This window comes from Achroia grisella, unplaced genomic scaffold (assembly GCF_030625045.1).
Source record: "Achroia grisella isolate CSIRO2021 unplaced genomic scaffold, CSIRO_AGI_Agris_v1 utg1179, whole genome shotgun sequence".
NCBI lineage: Eukaryota > Metazoa > Arthropoda > Insecta > Lepidoptera > Pyralidae > Achroia > Achroia grisella.
This window is the reverse complement of record NW_026712591.1, coordinates 399,189-423,018: the sequence shown is the minus strand read 5'-3', so window position 1 is coordinate 423,018 and position 23,830 is coordinate 399,189. Positions and strand designations below refer to the sequence as shown.

The window sequence follows — 23,830 nt, the reverse complement described above, 5'->3', positions numbered from 1 at the left end:
TTTATATGTCTGTAAATACTGCCGATGATAATTTATTTCATTCGGTATATTTCTAAATCTCTTATATCTATCGACTATCGGTTATTAATAATGTATCAATCTTGTATAAAGTCTAATACATAAGATAAATCAATCATGCATAGATATGTTACACCAAATTAATAATTATACATAATTATCACTATATATATTCTTCAGCTATTAATGTTTATGAATATAATGGACTCGCATACACCCTATATGGAGTATTATAATTAAAAAAGCGTCAGAACTTACCTATTGTAAAGGCATGTAATTTTGTACACATCGATCGATAAATTGTTTTACAACACCAAATCCATTAAACAGGAGTAAAAATATAATACCGTAGTTTTATTGATTTATTTTCACACCAAATGTGATTAACTTATTTACCTAACATCAATACATTATTTAATGCTATACATATATCAATGCTACAAAGCATCTCTTTCTGTTAAGCACCACAAGAACCACCTTTCAAATGACAAGAAACAATATAGGTTACTACCACGAAATTTGATCATTAATAAACAACATTAATCAGAGGCACTGAAGACTACAAAATAAAACTTGGTTTTGTATAAGAACAAAATAAATATTTTATATTAAAATATATGTATGTATATATATACCTATAAGAAGTTATTACAAACATTATAAGAACATTAATTACTAATAATTACGCGGTATATGTCGGTATTATATAACAGTCTAGGTATTATTATGGTATTAAAAATCATAAATTTTAAAATGATATAACTATAACAGATCGGGTCGTCTGATTATAAAACAAATTATCTATTAACTACAAACGGATAATTAGTGAAATTAACTAAAAAAAATATATCGGATCATACCTTTATCATGAGTTGCCATTAATACTAATCACATTATTTATTATATTTAAAAATTGAATTACAATCAATCATATACCTACGATATTATCATAAAACTTAGTAAAGACTAACAAAACACAATTACTCACTGTGTCAACTACAATTCTAAATTTTGAAATTTTCCAAAAGGTAAGAAAACAAAGAGAAAAAATCTATGTTATGAATTTTATAATTGATATATGTTCTAGTATAAATAATAATAGACTTCATTGTCAAATACATAAAATACAATATAAATCAGATTTAACAGATTTAACAAAACAAATATCTAATAAAATATTAAAGTAAGATAATGAAAAAGCTAAATCACATTGAAGCTTCTGGCATTTGATCATGCGCATTGCATTTCTTGAAATGAGTCCTCATGTTGGAAGACTGTGTAAACGCAAGTTTGCAACGCGGACAAGAATACGGCTTGGCCCCCGTATGGAAGTTCAGATGAGACTTAAGATGATGCTTCTTCGTGAAGGACTTCGGACAGAGCGTACATGAGAATGGTTTCACGCCTGGAAAAAATAAATAGCAAAGTGTACCATACAAGATTTAGGTCTTAATTTAACTTAACTATTGCGCACAGATAACAACTCTATCGTCCGGTGAAGCTGTAAAGGCTATCTGCGGCCAACAGCATTAGAGTAGTCCGAAAATAAAATATAACAAACATATACGATCTTACCGCTACCACAGCCGCTACAAACAATCTCTTATAGATAACCTGGTATAAAAGCGGTAGGTGTCTGTATATTTTTATGGGTGATAATATAATGGTCCGTCTTCACTAACGGTATTCGCGGGGCACCAGTGGCAGATAATGAAATGAGAATCAGTCAACCCATGCATCGTGATGAATTCTCCAGAAATTTATCATGTTATCTAGCGTAATGCAACCACTAGTCTTACCCTTATACCCTTTACTAACACTAATCTAATCCCTTCCCTCTCTGGATAAATAATATATTAGAGATATTTACTCTTTTTATTTATTGTTAAATAAAGTTCCTTTATACAAATTAATACGTACGGGGCCTTAATATGAAAAAATGTAATTTGTAATATTAAAAATATATAATGTTCCTATTTAAAGAGTATAAAGCGTATGAAGTGTCAAGGTCAGTCCTCAATGTAGATAAATATTTTGTGATTCTAGTAATGTCTAAAAGCAACAGTTTACTTTTTCTATGACTCGTCCCTTTAAGTTAGGTATTCTAGTTTCATAAAGAAATTAAGTATGCAGCTAACTATTTTTCTTACGATTTTTCTTTGGTAGTTAATAACGTTTTGTAGTCTAGACATGAGTGACTAGTCTAATCTAGTGACTAATCATGGTAAATAAATAAATTATACTGACCGGTATGCAGTCTCAAGTGGAGGGTCATATTGGACCTATCAGCGAAGCGCTTGTCACAATAAGAACAAGCATATGGCCGCTCGCCCGAGTGTGTACGCTGGTGCTGCTTCAGCAACATCTTGCGGGAAAAAGCCTTGCCACACTGATCGCATACGTGCGGCTTTACACCTTTTCATGAACATAATAAAGAAGTTTACTTATTATTATTATACGTAGAAAAGGTTGTCATGGACTACATACGTCACTAAACACGATATTCAGTATATTAAAATAAAAATAATAATAACTTAGGTCGATTCACACAGCTCCATATAGCCCCTTGCTAAGCAGAACTTGTCTTATGGGTACTAGACAACTGTTAAAAATACTTAACTACATTTTTTAAAATATTTTTATACATAGAAAACACACAGACCGACACAAACAATTATATTCATGAATACATGTGTGCACCTGAGCTTGGAATCAAACCGCGAAAATCGGAAGTAATACGGTGTCCTAAAACGAGACCACCGAGGCGCTTAAAAATTATACAATTTAAACTCAGTTCGTCTTTACATTGCTCCCCGAACTTGAAATCAAAATGTTATTTTTATATCTTCTCGAAACACTAAAAATAGCTTTTATATTAAACATGGCATGACGATTCCATTGCTTAAATTACCAAAAATTTAACAAACAAGAATTGTGAATTCTACACTACAGACAATAAATTCTGAGATATAAGTTTTCACCTGTATGTATCCTGACATGCATGTTGTATGCAACGCGTTGATTGAAAGACTTAGGACACATAGTGCATTTATACTCCTTACGATTCCTGTAATGTACACCAATAAAGGATTGTTTTAAGGACAGCTCACATAACCATAAGAAATTATTTTAAAATCTTATGGTTATGTGAGCTATACAAACACTTAATATTCGAGCAATTTATTTTGTTCTTTATGGCAAAACACAGCGTGCAGACAGAAAGTGATTATATAAAGATATAATTATGTAATTGTAATACTGTCTGTAAGATTTCTTACACACTATCTATGTATACACTATTTTTATCTGTTTGTTTCTTAAAAACATATATGTTTATAATTACTGTTTCTCGGGGTTGTTTACCATTGTACATATTATGTAACAGAGTTATTAACCGGGTAATAGCGTCTTAACCGGTAAATATCTCCTTTATATACCTAATGTGTACAATATTGACAATCGTAAAACCACATATAAGATGTGCCTAAAACTAAGATAGAAATATAAATCCACTGTTTCAAAGCATCGTCATTTATGGTTTTATACGAATGAGCTAATAGTTTTACTATATATAATAATAATATACCTATGCATATTTTTCTTCAATATTTGTTTTATACTGAATTTATAACAAAATTTTTAATTTATAGTAACTTCAGATTAATCAATTATTGAGTAAAATCACTCACACCACTGAGTAATTACACTGCTCGCTTAGAAGACAGACCTGCCCAGTATTCATACGTTTTATACACACACACACACGTATCATTTTATCATTATTATCTAGATTCAAATTAAAAACAATAGTTCTATTACCTATGTATTTTCATGTGACTACTGAGATATCCTCTGTCATTGAAGTACTTTCCGCAGACGGTACACGTGGCTGCAAATTCTCTAGTACCGCGGTGTACTGACATGTGGTATTTGAAATTACGCAATTGTGAAAAATTTTTACCACATTCCCCACATGTATACCGGGATGTTTGTCTGTCTGGATGTCGACATGCATGCATGATCAATCGCTCTTTGCTGACAAATCCCTGAAATTATAAAATACATTAAATTAGTGAAGGGGCTAAAGAATCTTGTATGTACCTATATATTTTCTTATACCCTATATTAATAACTAACAAAAAAATTTCCTATTATAACTAACAATTAAATAGGTATGAAATGTAGTACATTTCTTGTTACAAGGATGTTGTTAATTGTGAATACAACAGATCATTAATATATCTAATTAATTCGTGTTATTTATTAGCTCGTTAAACCCACTGCAATCAATTAATTAGTCACAACTAATTCAATATGGATGCATAATTTTACCATTTTATATTACGGAACCTCTTTTTACAGAATATCTTCTATCTAGTGCATTGCTATTACGGGAGCCACTTTCATTCATATAGGCAGGTATAGTTAGTTAGTCAATATTTTGTAGAACTATTTATAACATAGATAATTCTTATAATACATTAGCTTTAGATCTATAAAAGTATTATCATTATATATAAGCCATTAATAAATATCTACCTTACTGCATATTGTACATTTAAACTCTTCTGTGCCATCCAAAACAATTCGTGATACCGTTATTTCGTTCTCCACCTGATTTGTATTTTGAATATTGTTATTCCCATCGCTTAGTGTATCTTTCTTATCCTTAAATGTTGAAAATTAATATTTATTTGTAAATTACTATTAGAAACTACTTTAACAAAAGTACATTTTCTTCTTACCTGAATTTTCTTATTTTCCATATTCACAGGTGATTTTTTACGAAATGGCCTATAGTCCTTGGGTAATCGAGGACACCATGGGCTTTCCATAACTTGATTTAACACCAATAATCTGTTATTTATCAAACATACATTCTCATCTAAATCATTTTCATTGCTTTTCATCACAGAAGTAGTAGGGCTTAGTGAGTCATGTGCCTTTGAATGAGAATTTGATTTGACATCAGTGACGGCTCTATCTGTTCTAAGATCTAAAGAAAACACATTAACTCCTGGTAAAATTTGAGTTGCTGGTACGAGAGATGTTTGTGCATATGTACCATTCAGAGAATCTTTCTTATTATATTCAAATATTTTTGAAAAATAACTCTTATCATAACTTTTTGTTAAATCAGTCGAACTGGTTTTGAGATTATTGGTTTTTGAATGCATTTCGTAATAAAAATTATTATATTTTTTTGAACGTACGACCTCTGCACATGCCGCATAAGCGGCGTACTCGGTGGTTCTAATGGATATCTCTGAGACTGTGTCGCCAGTTCTGGGATATTTACTATTTGCATTCGTCAAGAGAACAGATGTCGGAGCACGATAGCGTTCATTTGATATTGCCAGCACGCTTGGAGTTAGACCGTTAACATTACCGTTTCGAGGATATGTCTCGATAAATAAATCACGTAGAAAAGTGTTCTTTTGTCGGTCTGCATATGACGCTGGTAAGTGTTCTAAAGAATGCTGAAGTCTCCTCCAATTTTTACATTCCGTTTGCTTATCGCGAGAATTTGAATCACGTAATGAACAATCCAAGTCTATATCCTGAATAGGTTCTCCTTTACTTAAATTAACATATTGTTGGTTGTTATTGTATACACTACTCAGTGAAAACACATCATTTGTTTTAATACATTTACTTTCATGGTAATGCGATAGATTTAAATTATTATTTCCTAGACATACACGTAACTGTTGTAAGCATTGATGGTCAATAAAAATTTCCATAGCTTTTACAATATCTATAAACATTTCTAGTTTCTGTTTCTTTATAATAACTTCGCCGTTATAAATGTAATGGATTACAGAGGACATGGCTTCAACGTCGAAATCTGGTAAGACGATAAAAGTCGGACTGTCTTCCATGGCACATGGTAGAAGAATTTCCTATAAACATATTATGTTATTAAGATATGGTTATTTATATTTAGGATATTTATCGCTTTCCCGACATAACATCCTTCTATTGCTATTGTAATTTCATTATCTTACCCTGAGGAATGAGCTAACACTAGCCAGCACCGCTCTGTGTGCGTAAAACGGGCGACCACCACAGATTAATTGCACGTCGCACCACTGCTGACATGAAAGCCATTCGCACATCTGTCACCAAATTTGATATAGATATAGTAATTATATTTTACATATTATATGTAGCATAATATTTTAGGTAGTATACCCAAGTTCGTTTAGTGGTCATGAAACAATGGTGACCATTAATAAACATATAAAAAGTTTGTGCAACAGGTAGGTATATAAGCAGACTATAGGGTAGTTAATGAATGATGATGAATATAATAAAATATTGAGGTCGGCAACACGCACCTTATATTTCAGGAGTCCATGGACTACGGTAACCATTTACCATCAGATGGGCCGTGTGCTTGTTTGCTACCTACGTAGTATAAAAAAAATTAAACCGTACGTTGGTACCTATAATATACAGAAAAACATATTTCTTATGTAATATTAAGTTAACATTTTCTGTATTCTTTATTATGAATTATCGTCGGAACTAAATAGTTTAGGTCTGGACATGAGACTGTTTCAATTCGATGTCAATTTGTGTACAAAAACAACAAAAATGGGATCAAAAATAATTGCTAATAGTCCGTGAATAAGTGCCGTTAGCAAAACAAATTAGATAAACTCATGGCATTTTTTCTGAACAATTTCATAGAAGTTTGTGAACTGGTATATATGGGAGCCTAACCTGAACGTGTGTAAACACAGTGTTTGCGGCATACTTTTGATAATTATTCGACAGCTTGTAAACATTCGCCGCGCTATCGCGAGTTACCGTATTCTCCTCAATATCCATCCTATAGCACTCGATGTGAGCGGTTGGTCACTTATTCGTAGCCAAAATTACCAAAACACATATACCTACTACCAGGTCAACGTTTTTAAAGTAGCACCACTCGTGAAAGTGTAGAACAAATAGATCTGATCAAACAAGAGAAAAATTAGAAGTCTCATCTCACCGTTCCTTCTACCTACTGTAGACACTTAGATAATAAATACGTGACACATTCTTCCATGTCAGCACTGCACAGGGCCGCGGTGAGAATGAGGACTTTTATGTTACACGGCCCAAACATATCTAATTGATTTAGTTGATATAGGTACAAAGTGTATCTATTTGCTTTCTAAACTAAAATTGATTTTCGATAGCATGCAACCAATTAACTTTAATCAGGCAAATATTTTTCTAATAGTTTTAACTATATGGGAAATATGAGCTGAAAAATAAATAATACCCAACTAAGCATATATCTATATATCGAAATTGAGTAAGGATGCGTTCCGATTTAAATTTTCGGTCTTTCGTAAACCGAAAATTTAAATCGGAACGGAAATTATATAGTTTATAGTTTAAAAATCTTGTGTGTCCCAAACAAGAACATAATACATAGACGCAAAATAATATATTAGTAGCACTATATACTTTAACTATAGGAAATTAGGATGTCCTTTTTAAATACATGAGGCTTTATTATTTACATAATCTTAACGGTACATGTTAGGTATAGGTTCAGTATTAATAGTATTATTAGTATTACTTCAGGTTTAATTTTTTTTCTAGAATCTTCATTACAAAATTATCTATACGTACCTACCTCTTAAAATTTGGGGGAACAGTGATTGGTAGTAATGTGGATTGATGTGACCCCATTGCTAGCAATGTACCATGTCAGTTTGACCTCCACGCGGTACCCCCTGGAAACCATCGTGATAAATTCCTGGTCAATTTGTCACGATGGGCTAACTGACCTGGCCTCATGCTCATCCTATCATCTTCCACTGGTGTCCCGCCAGCGTAAACCGTTAGCGCAGGCGGATGGTGCACCATTCCATTATCATCTACTAAAAAAATACCTCTTAAAAGTTATATTCATAGCAATCTTTAGTAATTTTTTCTTTATAGGTTTTACATTGCAAACCAATTGCTTTTTGACCATTAGGAACAAAATAAGAAATCTGTATCTTTATGAAAAGACGAGTTAAAACCTTTCTATACATATGTAGGATTTATTGGTGGTTTACATTAACTATGTATGTGTATTCCTTTTCCATGGTTCTTCATATCCATCATTATTCAATTACCGTATAGTTTTATTCAATCTTATGATTAAGATAGTCTGCATACACTTACAAACACAGTAATTTAAGTGACAACATACTACTATATATAATTATCTTTATAATTCTTCATTACCATTACATATGTAGTATAAACCAAAGTCGCTGTCGCTGTCTGTCCCTATATATGCTTAAATCTTTAAAACTACGCAACGGATTTCAAAGCCGTTTTTTTAATATATAGAGAGTTGCTCAAGAGGAAGGTTTATATGAATAATATATGTACACCCGTGCGAAACCGGGGTGGGTATTATATACTAATAATATATATCTATATAAATCTGTATAATACATATTCTTTATAAATTTGCATGGCAATATAATGAACTTACTGTTTTCGTCTTACGCGACAATTGTTTCGACTGAAACCGGAAGTCATATCCAGGGTGAGACCACGTTCGTTACAGCATCTCACCTCTCACTGCACAAATATTTTTTAATCAATGGGTAAATAAAAAGAGTCTAAAGAAATTAAAAAGAATACAATATATAATTACATAAATAACGAAGTCGGAACACGGCAATGGGAATTCAACCCCTTTTAGTTTGGACTTTTTCGAATGGTATTAGGTATAATAAAAATATACATCATTAAGGATCATGTTTAATCGTTCGTATGTTGATAGACTCGACACAATGTTCAGAATAGTTCTCACTGTAGTCAAAAAGTATGTAGGTATCTACTTTATTCTTATTAGATAAATACTTAATCAACATTTCCATAAACCTATGGTAACAAAATGGAACATATACTATAAAAGAAAAATGTGTATCGTTGCTGCAGCACAAATCCAAAAAGTCCTAAACAATATTTAAATTTTAAATAAGATATAAATGATATTGGTCACTTTAAGATAATGTTCATTAAATCATATATTAATCTCACAGCAAATAGATATCTATTATTATTGAAAAGTAAATAAATGAAAAATTTATAACGCTGTTTTGCGACTGTTAGTTAATGCAAATATAATGAAGCGTTTACTTACGGCTTAAAAATAAAGATGGATATAATACCCAATTAATTCATTTTTCTTGTACTAACACTACTGAAAAAGCGCGGGAACACATCTGTGTTAACTAGCCGAACGCGCGAGTAAACTATATGCACTGGCGTAAACTGCGACGTCTCCGTTTCGGACTGACGTGAACCCGCTTGCCTCCACACATTATAAGTGTCGGACACCAACTTCAACTTACGACTATCTACTAATAACCCCTGTAAATGCTATCCACTTTATGGAGATCCGTGTCAAAAAAATATACAATATATAAAATATTTTCTAGAGAAATTTATTGTGGTAGTATACCTACAAGATTAAAGTATTTTAATTTTCTTTACTCAGAGGACTGAATGAAAGATACTCTGCAGAATGTATGCGAAATTTGTAGACTTTGGGAAAACTTTATACCTTTTTTTTTAAAACATTATCATTGATCCTCCTTTGTTAACATTAGTTGTAATTAATATACTTACAAATGTATTTAAGTGCAATAAAGAATATTTATAGATAACAGACATCTGCAATAGATTATATTCCCGTTTATCTTATTTTTTATAATCGGTTAAATTTAAAAACAACCCTGACAAAGTTCAAAACATTGAAAGACAGTAAGATTTATATTATCTAAATACCTTACATTATTATTTTATATTATATATCTACATTTTATATATATGTATAGCACTGGTGCACCATTTCAATATTACCCAATGTTTAACGGATCCAATAAAATAATACCACTTATCAAAATAAAAAAAATAAAAAATGAATTATTAATACGCCATGTTGTAGTATCAAACTTTTGTTATAATAATTTTCAAATTTCGAATTTCGAATCATTACGTAAATAAAAAGTAAAATATACTTAGATGGCCAAGGAGGTTTTATATTCATACTTAATCATACCGCCCAACAAGGACAATATGCAAAATTATCCTTAATTCCGCCCACCATGAGTTTATATGAGACCATAACTACATAACAATAATATAATGTAACTTGGAATTATGTTAAATTATCATAAAATATGTTAACAATAGCTAAACAAATAACAATAAAAGTTACAAGTAGTTCAAATCAAAAAGTTTTAGTACACTTATTTAAGACAATTAAACTATATTACAATATTTATTTAGTCAATGGTAAGAAACAAAGTTTTGAGACAGTCCTTTTTATTATATTATTTTTACATCGTAAACTGACTACTCGAGTAATACCGTCCAATCCAGGATACTTTTGAACAACAATACCATAAAGCCATTTTGCAGGAGGAAGATCACTCTCCATTATTGATACAATATCACCGATTGACGTAAATACTTGAGAATCAACTAAGGGTCTCCGTGTGGAAATCTTTCATTTGTATCTCTAACAAATAATACATTGTATCTTACGTATTAGTACATTGTAACCGGCCGATTTCAGATTCCATATTTGATTCCAGCTTCATGAATTCATGTAGACGGTAAGTATAATTTATTTATAATTTTGTTCTTTTCTTTCAGGTTTTTCAATTTATCTTGAAGGTAAGTTTTCTTTAGTTCTATTAATACATGTTTATAAAGTATTTTCTTTTACAGTATATATAAATTGTGGTAACACATTTTGTTTACGACAACAACGATATCTCTGACACAGTGCAACAACACGCAACAATATTCATTGAAGAAAATCTCACGATCATTTCATCATCAGCTCTTTTTTCATCTTTATTTTATACAGGTATGTGTTAAATGTGTTTCAATCTTCTTTTCTTTTAATTTAGTTTCTCCTACAGATTTATTAAAATTTATAATTGCCTCTTTCAGCCAAGAACCATATTTCCATAGGTCTTGATTTTCTAAATTCATCACACCACGAGATACGCAATCAGCAGGATTATATTTTGAACCAACATGATCCCACTGACTTAGTTTCAATAAAGTGAATATCTCTGATACACAATTCGCTATAAATGTTTTCCACCTTGCAGGTCTCCTATAAAGCCACGACAAAAAGATGATTGAATTCGTAAGAGCGTGTGTGTTTCTTGTATCTGACGTCATAACCATTGCTACTTCTTTTTCTCTGGTGATTACTGGAGCTAACCATCTCAATAGATCAAAAATACGAGAAATATCAGATATAACATTTCTTTTAGTTTCAGGTATCTTCAGTTGAAAGATGCTTTTGAATATTTTGTAAAATATTCAAAAGCATCTTTACTTTGAATCCAAGTAAACCCAAGAAACATTAAGCTATCTACCTTTAATTGATTGTTTCTTTTTAAAGCTATATTTTCCTCACCAAAATCTTTCAGTAATACTTTACACCTCCAATTCTGTAATTCAAATACTCCTCGTTGAAATAATTTATTTATCTGTTTACAGATGTCATTACCTTTTTCAACAAATACACAACCAAAAAGCATATCATCCATATAAAACCGATTAATAACTCTTTCTGTAGTTATAGAATATCTATCATCATTATATGTTACTTTATGTAAATATCGAAAAGCAAGATAAAGTGCGTAGACTGAACGTTGAAAATTAGTATATTTCTCCTTTATTTGTCTATACATTTTTACTATGTCAGATACAAGACATATTGGATAATAACGCCAACGCATTAAGAGATGACGCAATTCTGGCTGAAGAGTTGGCCCAATTAATAAATCTTGATTTAATGAGATGCCATTGGTACCAGGACAACTCGCATCGAAGACAACTCTTACCTTTGTGGTAGTTCTATTTTCCCGCACTACTGCTTGGTGTGGTAAATAGACTGCTTCAGGATCGTTACATTGATCTATAGGTATTTCCTCCATATGTCCTAACTCTATATATTCTGATATAACATCAGCATATTTCATTTTTAAATCAGAATCTCTCAGTAATCTGTCTTCCAGATACAAAAACCTTTTTATTGCTATATCTTTAGAATTTCCATATTTACAATTAGGATCATTACTACGGAAAGGCAGATTTACTATGTATCTACCTGAATCATCGCGCTTCGTAGTGTTTGTAAATATCTTCGTCAGTTAAATGTTTGTTTGAATTTAAACAAGTATCAGCTTCTAATTCCCAAAATCTCTTTAATAACTCATCTTCATTTACATGAGAAATGTGCATACCTATTGGATTTTGTGTTATTGATGAACCAATATTTACAGAACCAGAAATTATCCAGCCAAGCGAAGTTCGCTGAGCCATAGGTACACCTGGAGGTCCTTTAATTACACCATCTAACAAAATCTGACTGTAAACATCAGCTCCAAGAAGAATGTCGATTTTGTTTAGTTTCCGAAATGATGGATCTGCTAGTTCTATGTTTGAGAACTCCGACCATAAATCTACAATAATTTGCTTTTCAGGAAGGAATGAAGTTACTTTACTCAAAACAAAAGCTTGTACTTTAAATGTAAAGTTGGAATCAAGAAGTGACTGTAGTGTAACCGAAACCATAGACTTAGAGGTCAACGAATGACCTTGATCACTCCCTAATCCTGTAATAATGCTTATATATATATAATGATACCATCACCTGATTTCGACTGTGCGCTTACTAATGCTGTTGCAAGTAATACTTGACAGTTTGAGGTCGAAAAACAGGCTGTGACACTAGTGGCTTCATCTTGAGACGATGATGATGGGACGCGTGTGCTACGACGTCTTCTTCAACCGATGGATTAGCAATACCAGTAGTGTCGGTTGAATTATGATTGGTAATATTTTTTGGATGTAGCAACGAATGATGCCTCCGCCTGCATAAACGACAACGAGAAATCTGACGATATGCAAATACTGAGTTCTCTAAACCTAAACAATTAAAACATAAACCCTGAGATTGAACGAAATTACGCCTAGTATCTGTTTCATCATTAAAGAACTTTTTACAATGGGACAAACGATGATTTTTAGAACAGTAAGGACAAATAAGTGTGGCTGTATGATATACTTTAGGATTACTATGAACAATATTACTCTTATGTACTACATTGGACTTAGACAATTTTGGATCTATAAACTCAAATGCTCTAAATCTAGTTTCTATGAAGGCTTGAAATTGCTTCAATATAGGCAACTCTTCAGAGAACTCGCTGATTTTTAGCTCCCATTGTTTTCGAGATTCTCCGTCCAGTTTTTGGCATAATATATAAATTACAAGCACATCCCATGTACTAGTGTCTATACCCAAATTGTTAAGACCATGAAGACATTCGTTAGTAGTGTCTAGCAACTTTTTTAATGCACTGGCTGACTCAGTACCAATGATTTACTGACTCATAAATCGTTTCATAATACAGTTCGATAAATATTTTTTGTTGTTATATCTTCTCTCCAACTGTTCCCAACAATTTTTATAATTATCATGTGTGTTCGATACATGTCGAAGTAGTTGCTCAACTTCCCCAATTAATAATCCCTTTAGGTAGTGTAGTTTTTGTACTTCATCTAAACGTTTATTGTTGTGTATTAACGATATAAAGAGGTCTTTGAAGCTAAACCATTCAGAATACTTGCCCGAAAATGGTAAAATAGAAATTTTGGGTAAATTAAAACTACAATCAATATCTTTACTGTCATTATTTTGTCCGAAACAACTTGCATTTTCAATACTATTCTGCTTTAATTTACTCAAACATTCTTTTAGTAGAAATTTATACTCTATATATAACTCTTCAGTGGACTCATAGATGCTATTACTGACATAAGAGCTAGAATTTAAAACTTTTGTGTCTGTTCTTTCAATAAGTTGTATATGCTTTGAAGTAAAAGTTTGCCATAATTCTTCTAAAGCTTCTAATCTAGTGTTAATATAATCCAAAGAACAAAGTCTCTCCTTTGGTGAATTTTTAAAATTATGTAGACTTTGCTTTGTTAATTCTCTCATTTAAATCAAGTTGTACTTTTATATATGAATCCATTGCAAATGTAAGAAAGTCACAAAATAATTTTATGTAGTATAAATTTCGTACTTGTATTAATTAATAATTATAATAAATCTGTATTCTTCTATAATTAAGTAGGTATAATGTACTCACAGTTCAGCAGCACTTATTACTCACAACAATAATTCCAATACTGTTCCGATATCTTTACGGCACAATTACAATGGCGTCGCTATTTACTCTTTACAAAAAAGGTTTACTTTTGTCGTCAGTCCTCGATACTCCGACTCGTAGGACCAATATGTTTAACGGATCCAATAAAATAATACCACTTCCTTTCATCCACTAGTGTTTAATATTAAGTAATTTACAAAATAAAAAATGAATTATCAATACGCCATGTTATGGTATCAATCTTTTGTTATAATAATTTTCAAATTTCGAATATCGAATCATTACGTAAATAAAAAGTAAAATATACTTATGGCCAAGGAGGTTTTATTTTCATACTTAATCACCCAATAAAAAATACAATAAGTCCATATAGCGATTCGATTCAGCGAATTTATTGTTGAAAATTTCTTCAGATAACTGCAAATTATCATCGAAAGTAGAGAAATCATTTCGTAAATCATATTTCTCGGTGTTCCACAAGGTGGCGTTTTATCTCCTTTACTTTTCACAGTTTCTATAAACTCAATTTCTAACTTAATAACTTCTTCCTACCATCTATATGCAGACGACTTACAAATTTATTATCAGGCTCCACTAGAAAACTTCAATGACGCTATTTCCGTAGTTAATAGTGATTTAACACACATTACAAACTGGAGTAAAGCTTTTGGATTAACAATTAATGCTACAAAAACTCAAGTAATTATAGTAGGCAGCTCGAGACTAATTAACGGGATCGACTGGTCGACAATCGCTGAAATTAAAGTGAATGACGAAGTAATTCCTTTCAGTAGTTCTGTCAAAATCCTGGGCATTCATATTGATAGCTTTTTTAATTGGAGACCGCAAATTCAAGTAGTTAGCAGGAAAGTATTTGCAGCGTTGGGGTCATTACGGAGGCTGCGCAATTTTCTGCCCATTGCTACCAAAATTACGCTATCTCAATCTCTTCTTCATCCCATACTTGATTACGCCGATATATGTTACTCTAATCTTACAGACGACCAACTTAATAAGCTTGAGCGACTTCAAAATACTCTTATAAGATTTATTTTCGGTCTTCGAAAATTTGATCATGTTTCCGGGTTTCGCACTAAACTCAAGTGGCTTCCTATTCGCTTTCGCCGGAATACTCACATTCTTTCCCTTCTCCATAATATCCTTTATAACCCTTCAACTCCTAACTATTTGAAGGAGCGGTTTGTTTTCCTTCATAACTCTAATAACGCCAACCTTAGGTCATCGGAGAATCTCCAGTTAAGGACACCAGTACATCATACTGCTTTTTACGACATGTCCTTCACGGTACTTGCTGTCCGACTATGGAACGAACTGCCACTTCCCATACGTAAATTGACATCACTGACTACTTTTAAATCGAGCGTTAAAAAATATTATTCACGAAATTTATCTTCACAGTAACGTCACTATTGTATAGATATTATTATTTTATTTATTTATATGCATATATATGTATGTATGTATATTTTATATATAGTGATTATTATGTAGTTATATGTAGGTATGTGTATATGATATGTAAATTGTAATAACTAATTGTTATACCTCGACCAGACACAGTCTAATGACTCCTCTCCATCATAAGGTTGCCTGGAAGAAATCGCTATTTAGCGATAAGGCTGCCCATTGTTACCTCTATATTATAATTATGTAGTTTTTTCTTTTTATATTTGATGTACATATTAATTTATGTAATTATTCTTTCTGTGAGAGGAATAATAAAATGTTTTCATTTCATTTCTCTACCTCACATGTTCACCAACAACGAATTAAATTATATTAAAGAGAGTTCCCACTATTAAGATGTAAACACGCGGTGTCATGATACAGTTAATGTGCAGGGACCATTTAAAGCGTTGTGTTAAGACTGTTAAGCATAACACGTATTATATGTAGTGTCACAGAAGTAAATTATTAATTTGTATGCGGCAATTAAACTTTAATGTTGATGCACAAAATACGTAGAACTGCTTAGCGGTATAGTTATTACCATGATTATAATCTGAATAATTAGAAATTTACTTCTACATTGCTGCTTTTTACCTATGTACATATGTTTTACCGACGTAGACTGTTGGTGAAAATGTTCTTCATCTCACTTACATCTGCAGTCACTGCATCATCTGCAGTTATAGATGCTATGAGGACCTATAATGAGTTATTGTCAACGCATAAGGAGTATCATCATATAACGCCTGCGATACAAGACATTTTTTTCGGACTAGTCTAATGTTGTTGGCCGCAGCTGGCCTTTACAGCTTCACCGGACGATAGCAGGCGAATGCAGAGGACTCTGAACCCGCGGAAGAACTATGGAGCGGCAGAAGGCCAACTCCCGCCTGACGGATAACATGATAAACATAGCCTTCCATTATATAGATGACGATTGCTACTTTCCTGATGGAACTTAAGGTTCAACAAATGAACCGTCAGTGTATCTGCCATTACTGCGGTCATTAATAGTATTTACAGCCTATGCAGAAAATACTATAAATGGTCTGTTCGTGTTACGAACACTGATTACAGTATTTGCTTTTGACAAAATTACAATTAGCCGGTGCTCACTCTATTCTCCCAAATTTGAATTTAAAAATGAACCTGTATTATTGGAAACAATATTTGAAAAGAATACGAGCTGAGTATCTTTCCGGTCGTTCTCATCTTGAAAGCATTTCGAACAGAGGTAGATTTGACACTGACATATCATAAAAATCTGTAATAGACCTACTGTGACCTACATGGATAAATATATTTTGACTTGATTGATTCGATTAAAGTTACACTAAAAATAAGCTGTAATACTATCTGTTTACCACGTCTATATTCGTGCTACGTTGTTGTTGGTAAGGAAGCAAATATCATTTCTATAAAAACACAAGATGTAACAGGTCACTAACAGAACAAATCAGACATGTATCGGTGCGGAAGAAAAATAGATAAAAATATATACCGAGAAGATCTGTAACTGTGATAACAATAGGCTAAATCCTCCTATTATGTGGCCAGCAGAGAGATAAATATAATTATTATTAATGGGTGATACTGTGTACTCCTGCCTGCAGTAACGGTGGATACTGGCGAGTGCCACTTTACACAGGATGATTATTTAATCAAGTCAGTTAACACATCATACGGAATTGAAATATACCTCAATGGGATGGAAATGGACCTCACATGACGCTTTGCCAACAATGGGATGACTAGTCCTCATTACAACCCTTATCAGCATTACAACAATCTATTTACAGATAATAGATTGTTGTAATGATGATAATGTAATATAGCTATTGAAATAGTAGGAGAAAGAAATATTTTAAAAAGCATATTTTAGATAAACTTTTATTATATCATTATATTACTTTTTTAAAGTAAAGTTAGTTGAGTTTGCAACATCAAACAATATTGTTAACCAGTTTCATCAAATATATCAAAACCAGTGTAATCACATAGTGCAATGTCATTAACATAGGAAGAAAAATATTTTCCTTCTGTATTATTACAATCATACTTCATACATAAACAATAATGAATACTTTTACCACATCGTCTACATTTACTAACATGCTTCAATGTTATTTCATCAGCATACTCACAAGATATAAATTCATCTAAATTATATTCAAATTCTATTGGACTTGTATAGCAATTTAAAATATTACTAATTAAATAATCATCAACTGCTTCAAAACTACTGAGGTGATTAAATATATTTTTTTGTTGCTTTGTTAATACTTTCTCAAGCATAAATACTAAGTGGTGATGGTAACATTGAAAGGAAATATTGGGGTCCTTATCTTTCATCAACATCCATAGTTTAATACAACTCAATGGTGTAACATTTGCACCACTAAACAAAGCTGGATTTGTAAGGAGTGCACTTGCTGCCATCACTCCATTACATTTTAATGTACCATATAAATTATCTGCATCCAGCAATGTTTTAACTCCACCATTAGCAACAATTGGTATTTTTATAGACTGACATACTTGATGCAGAGCATCTATATCAATGTCCTCACTACTCTTTTGTTGAGGAGTTCTACCATGGACTGTTATAAAACTAACTCCACATTTTTCTAATTGCTGACACATTTCAATTGACCTTTTTAATTCTTTCAATATCCTTATTTTTACTGATACAGTAAAATCATTCGGGAGACAGTTTCTTATACCTTTCATTAAGTCATAAATTGTCTGTGTATTAGATAATAATGCACATCCATAACCATCTTTCATAGCCCATTTTTGAGGACAGCCACAATTCAAATCAATGCCATCAGCATATGGATACACTAATTTTGATGCATCCAAAAAATCACCTGTAGTATTAGCGGCAAATTGAACAATTAGTGGGCTGTCATTGACTGTGGTGGAAAATTCACTGGCCCGAGCTTTAGCATTCTGACAGAATGAGTCAGCCATGATCATAGGACTGAAAGTAAGGTCAACACCATAACTGCAACAAAGAATATTATTTAAATTTAAAAATACTAAAGTTCCCACCATTACGACATAACTAAAATTAACATTTACTTAATATTCATATCAAAATAGTTATTAAATAACTATTAATTAATGAAAAGTCCACTTAGCTACTGTACATTTTTTATAACCAATACATTTCATACATAATATACTTAGGTATATTATGTATGAAGGATTTAGTGAAATGAAGATGTTGCTGATAACATTAAATTAACAGACCGGTCAGTCGGTCAGTATAATATTTCGCAATATGTACCGAACTTATCGTAAACGTATCAAATAATTTTATGTCTTTGTTTCTCAGTAATTTCATCAAATAGCGAGTATAAATAAGTACTACAGTTTAACTAACTTCTTCACAAGTGTTCTAAAATGAATTTTGCTGTATCTAACCATGGGTGCAGATACTTTTACGTATGTTCGATTTAACCGGGTATTTTCAAATAAGTCCAATATATTACTTTTATTCTTCATTATGATTGCTTTTAAACAAGAAACTACGAACAAGATGTTATTTATGTATAATTTGTAGGTTAGGTCAATGAAGAAGTAAGTTTTTTTAATAACTTTACGGCTTTGATTACTCCTATCTGAACGTCTTGTTTTTTACTTGAACTTAGGATTGGGATTGATATTTGAAAAACATTAATCTGTAATCGTATCTAAATACAACAACCTTACGTGGACACTAAAAAATACGAATAAATACGAATTTTGGCATATTATACAAAACATTTTCCATTCTATCACATTTTAACTTACAAAAATTGATTGAAATACTATGTTGTATGAGATTCGAGTGCCAAATAGCTAATATACGAGATGTTATCAGTTATTTTTTAATTCGTCGTACGATATTTGTTTTAAAGCAAGTACCTTTATGGGCTAAAAAAAGGACTTATATCCAGAGCCGTAAAACATTAATAAATAAAAAAAAAGTAGACAAGGCAAATACACAAATGTCATAAGCCATAAGAAAAGAAAGATTATGCTATGAAAATAATACACAAGTACCTATTATCATTTAAACCATTTGAACATAATAATGAGCTCGTCTAAAGTAGATATTGGTTTTTTGGAAGATAAAAATAGTTGGCTTCTTCACCCTCGATTTTTTCCTAGCAAAGTTGGAGGTAAACCGGCATGGTTAGATTTACAGAACTTACCATTGCCAACAAAACTAACCTGCAAAATATGTAATGATCCATTGATATTTCTATGTCAGGCATGTATTATTTTGTTTAATATTCGTTTTTATTAGATAAATTATTCTATGATTAGTTTCTGGTATGTTATAAAAGTTTGAAACTCTTTCAGATCTATGCACCTTATGAAGAATCAAAAGACTGCTTCCATCGCACTATATTCATTTTTATCTGTAAAAATGGTTCCTGTTGTAAAACGAATACTTCAGAAAATATTTTAGTCCTTCGTTGTCAACTGACTCGAGAAAATATATTTTATGAAACGGAACCCTACAAAGAGAATGAAAATGAAGTTTGTTTAATTCTTCCTTACAATAGTAATTAGCATGCCAAGTAGACATGTTTTGTATAAATTTTAGTGAACTTAGATGTATTCGAAAGTTTTTAAGATCTACTTTATGTAAATTATTTTTTTTATTACAGGAATTTTCAATGGATAACTGGTCAAAATTGTGCAATATTTGTGGCATTAAAGCACCATCACATTGTTCAAAATGTAAAAAAACATATTATTGTAGTCGAAAACATCAGATCCTTGATTGGCAAAAGGGTCATAAAGAAATATGCTCACAATTAAATGTAAGACTGCACCTTTATGGTTTTGGATTATTCAAATTTGCAAAAGCCCCATTTGAGACAATTTAAATCTTATTCTAATTAATTACCACAATTTTATCTAGTTACTAAATGGTTCAGTATCTAATGAATAAATAACATTGAATAAAAGGGAAAGTACTAGAATAATCAATATTATATTACACTGTTACAGAACCCTATACAAAACAATTTTTTGGTTACTGAAGCAGGAAAATCTATTTTATTCAAGGAATGGGAGCTGGTGGTAGATGAAGAAGACGATGTAGGTATATTTTTTCCCATATAACAAAATAAGTAAAATATTAATAAAATTAATATAATTAGGTCAACATATTTGTAAATGTACTTTTTTTTATGGGTGATTATGGAATGGTGCACCCGCCTGTGCTAATGGTTTACGCTAGTGGGGCACCAGTGGAGGATGATAGGATAAACATGAGGTCAGGTCAGTTAGCCCATCGTACAAATTCACCAGGATTTCATCACTATGATTTCCAGGGGGAACCACATGGAGGTCAACCTGACATGGTACATTGCTAGTAATGAGGTCATGAATACACATTACTACCAATCACCTTCCCCCCTGTAAAGGTACTATGAGTTATCCAGTTTGGTTATCAATAGTGATTAACAGTTAACCAAAGCTAAAATGTTCATGTAAATGTCTACTATACATATATAAAATGAAATATGCTCTTTTTATTGTATAGGCAAAAGTTCTCTCAATTCTATGTTACTACCATCATGACATGAAACCCATATAACCTATGTGCTTGCAGCTCTAAATCCATAATATATTTTTGTTATGATAATTACTTATAGGAAGACTCTCCTAACACTAATATTGATATTGAAATGGAGAAATTAAATAAATTAATGCAAGAAAAGAAGGCTGGAACCTTGAGTAATGTAAGCGAAAATGAGTTAGAACAATATGCAACACCTATTCCTGTAGACAAAGTATTTAAAAAATTCAGTAAAAGGGTGGCAAGACATCCAGATCAAGTGTTACGATATGAAAGAGGTGGAGTTCCTTTGTGGATAACAGGCAACTGTGATAATATAAATGTACCCAATTGTCCATACTGTAATGGAGAAAGACAATTTGAGCTTCAAGTAAGTCTATTTTCATGCCTATGGTATATAACTATGTATAATCTAGACCATAATCGTATTATTATACTTTTTAGGTGATGCCACAACTTCTAAACTTCATTAATGTTGGTATAGATTTAAACAGCATAGACTGGGGTGTGCTAGTTGTATATACTTGTAAAAAAAGTTGTAATGCTGGTCCAGCATATAAGGAAGAGTTTATTTTAAAACAAGATCTAACTAATTAAATAACAGATAAATAATTTTTATGTATTCACTAATTTAATTACATTATTTATTACCCTTAATTGATTTTTTTCCATATTCTTCTGATAAATATGTTAATAAATCATTTAATCCAGTAAATTCTGTTCTCGACTGTGGTGGGTCACTCTTTGGAAGAACTGGCAGTATATTACCCATTTTTATCCTAAAATCCTTTAACTGTAAAAAAAACAAGTTTGAATGTCAATGTTAAAATAAATGTTACTTGGTCTGCCTGATGTTTTATGTATATAATAAATTAACAAATAAAAAGTAATTATCAAATATCTATTAATATTATAAAAAAAGTTTATTTTCACTTTAAATTATAATAAAAATACTATTTTTTATAATTTAAAGTGAAAACAAACTTATTTTATATCTTCAATTCTATATATAGCCTTGTTTTTCCAAATATAAATTAAATATTTAGTTAGGTGTAACCTAACATAAGGTAAATAAGATTAAAAAATGTTATAAATTACATCTGTTGCACCAGAGAGTTTCCATATTCCATAACATAAACAAGAAGTTCCTGTTATAGCATACAATGTACCCCAACCAAGTGCCCGTAATGCCAATATTGCACCAGCATCAGCAAATTCTGCACTGCCATGTAACCCTGTAAACAAAAATTATATAAACAATTATTTTAATAAATAATTAAAATAAACTTAATGATTGTTCAATTTTTTAACTATGTGATTGTCACATAGCTGTGATGACCTTGTATATTGCATTGCTTGTAAACACACATTATAGGATTTCTGTGCCATGGGTTTGTACTTGTTTATGCCTAAAAATTTAGAGATTTTACAACGGTCAACAAATTTGTTTATAGTCTGAAAGACTAATTGCATGATGTTAAAAAAATGACAAGAAAATTGTTTATTTTGATGTCCCTTCCCTGCAAAAAACTGTATCTCTTGTATAAATAGTCCAATTATAATCATATAATCCCTGCAGAGGAATAGATTCATTTAGTTGTAAAAGAAAAAAACATGCAGGCTGGACATGGACACTTTCATATAATAATAGTATGAATATTATATTGAAAAAAAAATATTATTACATGAACACAAGATGAATACAAGATTATTTATTTACCTTTACTAAAATATTTTGGGTCAGTTTTCTTTGCAGCAGCTAAAGTAGCACCGAAACCAACAAAGGCTGATATTCCAGCAACAGCTGCTAGAAATGCTCCACCTAACAACAAGACTTAGTTACCTCCTTAAAAATATAATGTCTCTTCTATATTACATACTATAACAACGATGTAAATTCTAATGCACATAGAATTTACATCATTATTATATTAAAGAGTCGACCATAAAATCAACACTTAAGAGTTTTTATATGTAATAGATTTATTGAAGAAAAGTACGAATAATAAGAAATAAGTACATAAATAAAAATAGTAAACTACTAATATACCTTTGATTCTCTGAAGACGTTCTTCGTTTTCCATTGTATATAGAAAAAATATTTTAGCTTATATCGTCATTATATGGTTAATGGCATTTACATTAAAGAACAATTCCAGCCAGTGTAGTAAATCAGTAATAATTACTAATAATGTAAAATTATTAAATGGAATTTAAAAACGGTTTATATATATTTTGGTGTCTTCTAATCTCTGAGACTAAAATCACAGACTACTAAATTGACAGACTTAAATGTTAAATTTTCAAATAATGTTACCAGTTTTAGCGGGATAGTGTTGAGCCGCATTGATGCACCTATGAATTCATCTAAACTGTAATCGGCTTTCTTGCAAAATTTGTTTAAAAGATTTGAATTGCTCCTTTTCAAATTTTTAGCAGTTTATTTTGAGAAGGTTGTTAAGGTTGACGAAATATACATAGATTTTTTTATATCGATATATTTTTATATTATTTAAGTATCGATGTAAAATTTGTATATTAAAAA

At 31.3% G+C, this 23,830-nt stretch overlaps 5 protein-coding genes across 9 annotated transcripts; 1 reads left to right on the top strand and 4 right to left on the bottom strand.

The window, feature by feature from the left end:
* Positions 1–694: 694 nt before the first annotated feature.
* On the bottom strand, positions 695–14,231 carry LOC131852551 (zinc finger protein 157-like). Of its 3 annotated transcripts, XM_059203240.1 has the most exons (9): positions 14,211–14,231; positions 8,510–8,598; positions 6,027–6,137; positions 4,764–5,921; positions 4,558–4,686; positions 3,838–4,064; positions 3,000–3,085; positions 2,266–2,433; positions 695–1,423 (listed from the first exon to the last, which is right to left on the bottom strand). In XM_059203240.1, exons 3-9 carry the CDS (start codon positions 6,135–6,137, stop codon positions 1,224–1,226), a joined length of 2,079 nt encoding a protein of 692 aa, XP_059059223.1. In that variant the 5' UTR covers positions 8,510–8,598; positions 14,211–14,231; the 3' UTR covers positions 695–1,223. The 3 variants fall into 3 exon arrangements, with proteins under 3 accessions (XP_059059223.1, XP_059059224.1, XP_059059217.1); XM_059203241.1 differs by lacking the exon at positions 14,211–14,231 and having other exon boundaries at positions 8,510–8,682; XM_059203234.1 differs by lacking the exons at positions 8,510–8,598; positions 14,211–14,231 and adding an exon at positions 6,360–6,468.
* On the bottom strand, positions 12,169–12,630 carry LOC131852659 (uncharacterized). Its single transcript, XM_059203366.1, has one exon. The coding sequence runs from the start codon at positions 12,628–12,630 to the stop codon at positions 12,169–12,171; it is 462 nt and encodes a 153-aa protein (XP_059059349.1).
* A 3,351-nt stretch (positions 14,232–17,582) lies between the features above and the next one.
* Positions 17,583–19,292, bottom strand: LOC131853002 (tRNA-dihydrouridine(20a/20b) synthase [NAD(P)+]-like). Of its 3 annotated transcripts, none has more exons than XM_059203790.1 (2): positions 19,090–19,292; positions 17,583–18,708 (listed from the first exon to the last, which is right to left on the bottom strand). In XM_059203790.1, the coding sequence occupies exons 1-2, from the start codon at positions 19,209–19,211 to the stop codon at positions 17,658–17,660; spliced, it is 1,173 nt and encodes a 390-aa protein (XP_059059773.1). In that variant the 5' UTR covers positions 19,212–19,292; the 3' UTR covers positions 17,583–17,657. The 3 variants fall into 3 exon arrangements, with proteins under 3 accessions (XP_059059773.1, XP_059059790.1, XP_059059781.1); XM_059203807.1 differs by having other exon boundaries at positions 17,584–18,708; positions 19,199–19,284; XM_059203798.1 differs by having other exon boundaries at positions 17,584–18,708; positions 19,131–19,222.
* Positions 19,293–19,761: 469 nt separating this feature from the next.
* On the top strand, positions 19,762–21,882 carry LOC131852827 (programmed cell death protein 2). Its single transcript, XM_059203565.1, has 6 exons — positions 19,762–19,962; positions 20,055–20,234; positions 20,366–20,521; positions 20,712–20,801; positions 21,362–21,655; positions 21,730–21,882. The coding sequence occupies exons 1-6, from the start codon at positions 19,783–19,785 to the stop codon at positions 21,880–21,882; spliced, it is 1,053 nt and encodes a 350-aa protein (XP_059059548.1). The 5' UTR covers positions 19,762–19,782.
* A 43-nt stretch (positions 21,883–21,925) lies between these two features.
* Positions 21,926–23,409, bottom strand: LOC131852837 (transmembrane protein 242). Its single transcript, XM_059203573.1, has 4 exons — positions 23,336–23,409; positions 23,006–23,107; positions 22,384–22,520; positions 21,926–22,078 (listed from the first exon to the last, which is right to left on the bottom strand). Exons 1-4 carry the CDS (start codon positions 23,367–23,369, stop codon positions 21,926–21,928), a joined length of 426 nt encoding a protein of 141 aa, XP_059059556.1. The 5' UTR covers positions 23,370–23,409.
* Positions 23,410–23,830: the final 421 nt, after the last annotated feature.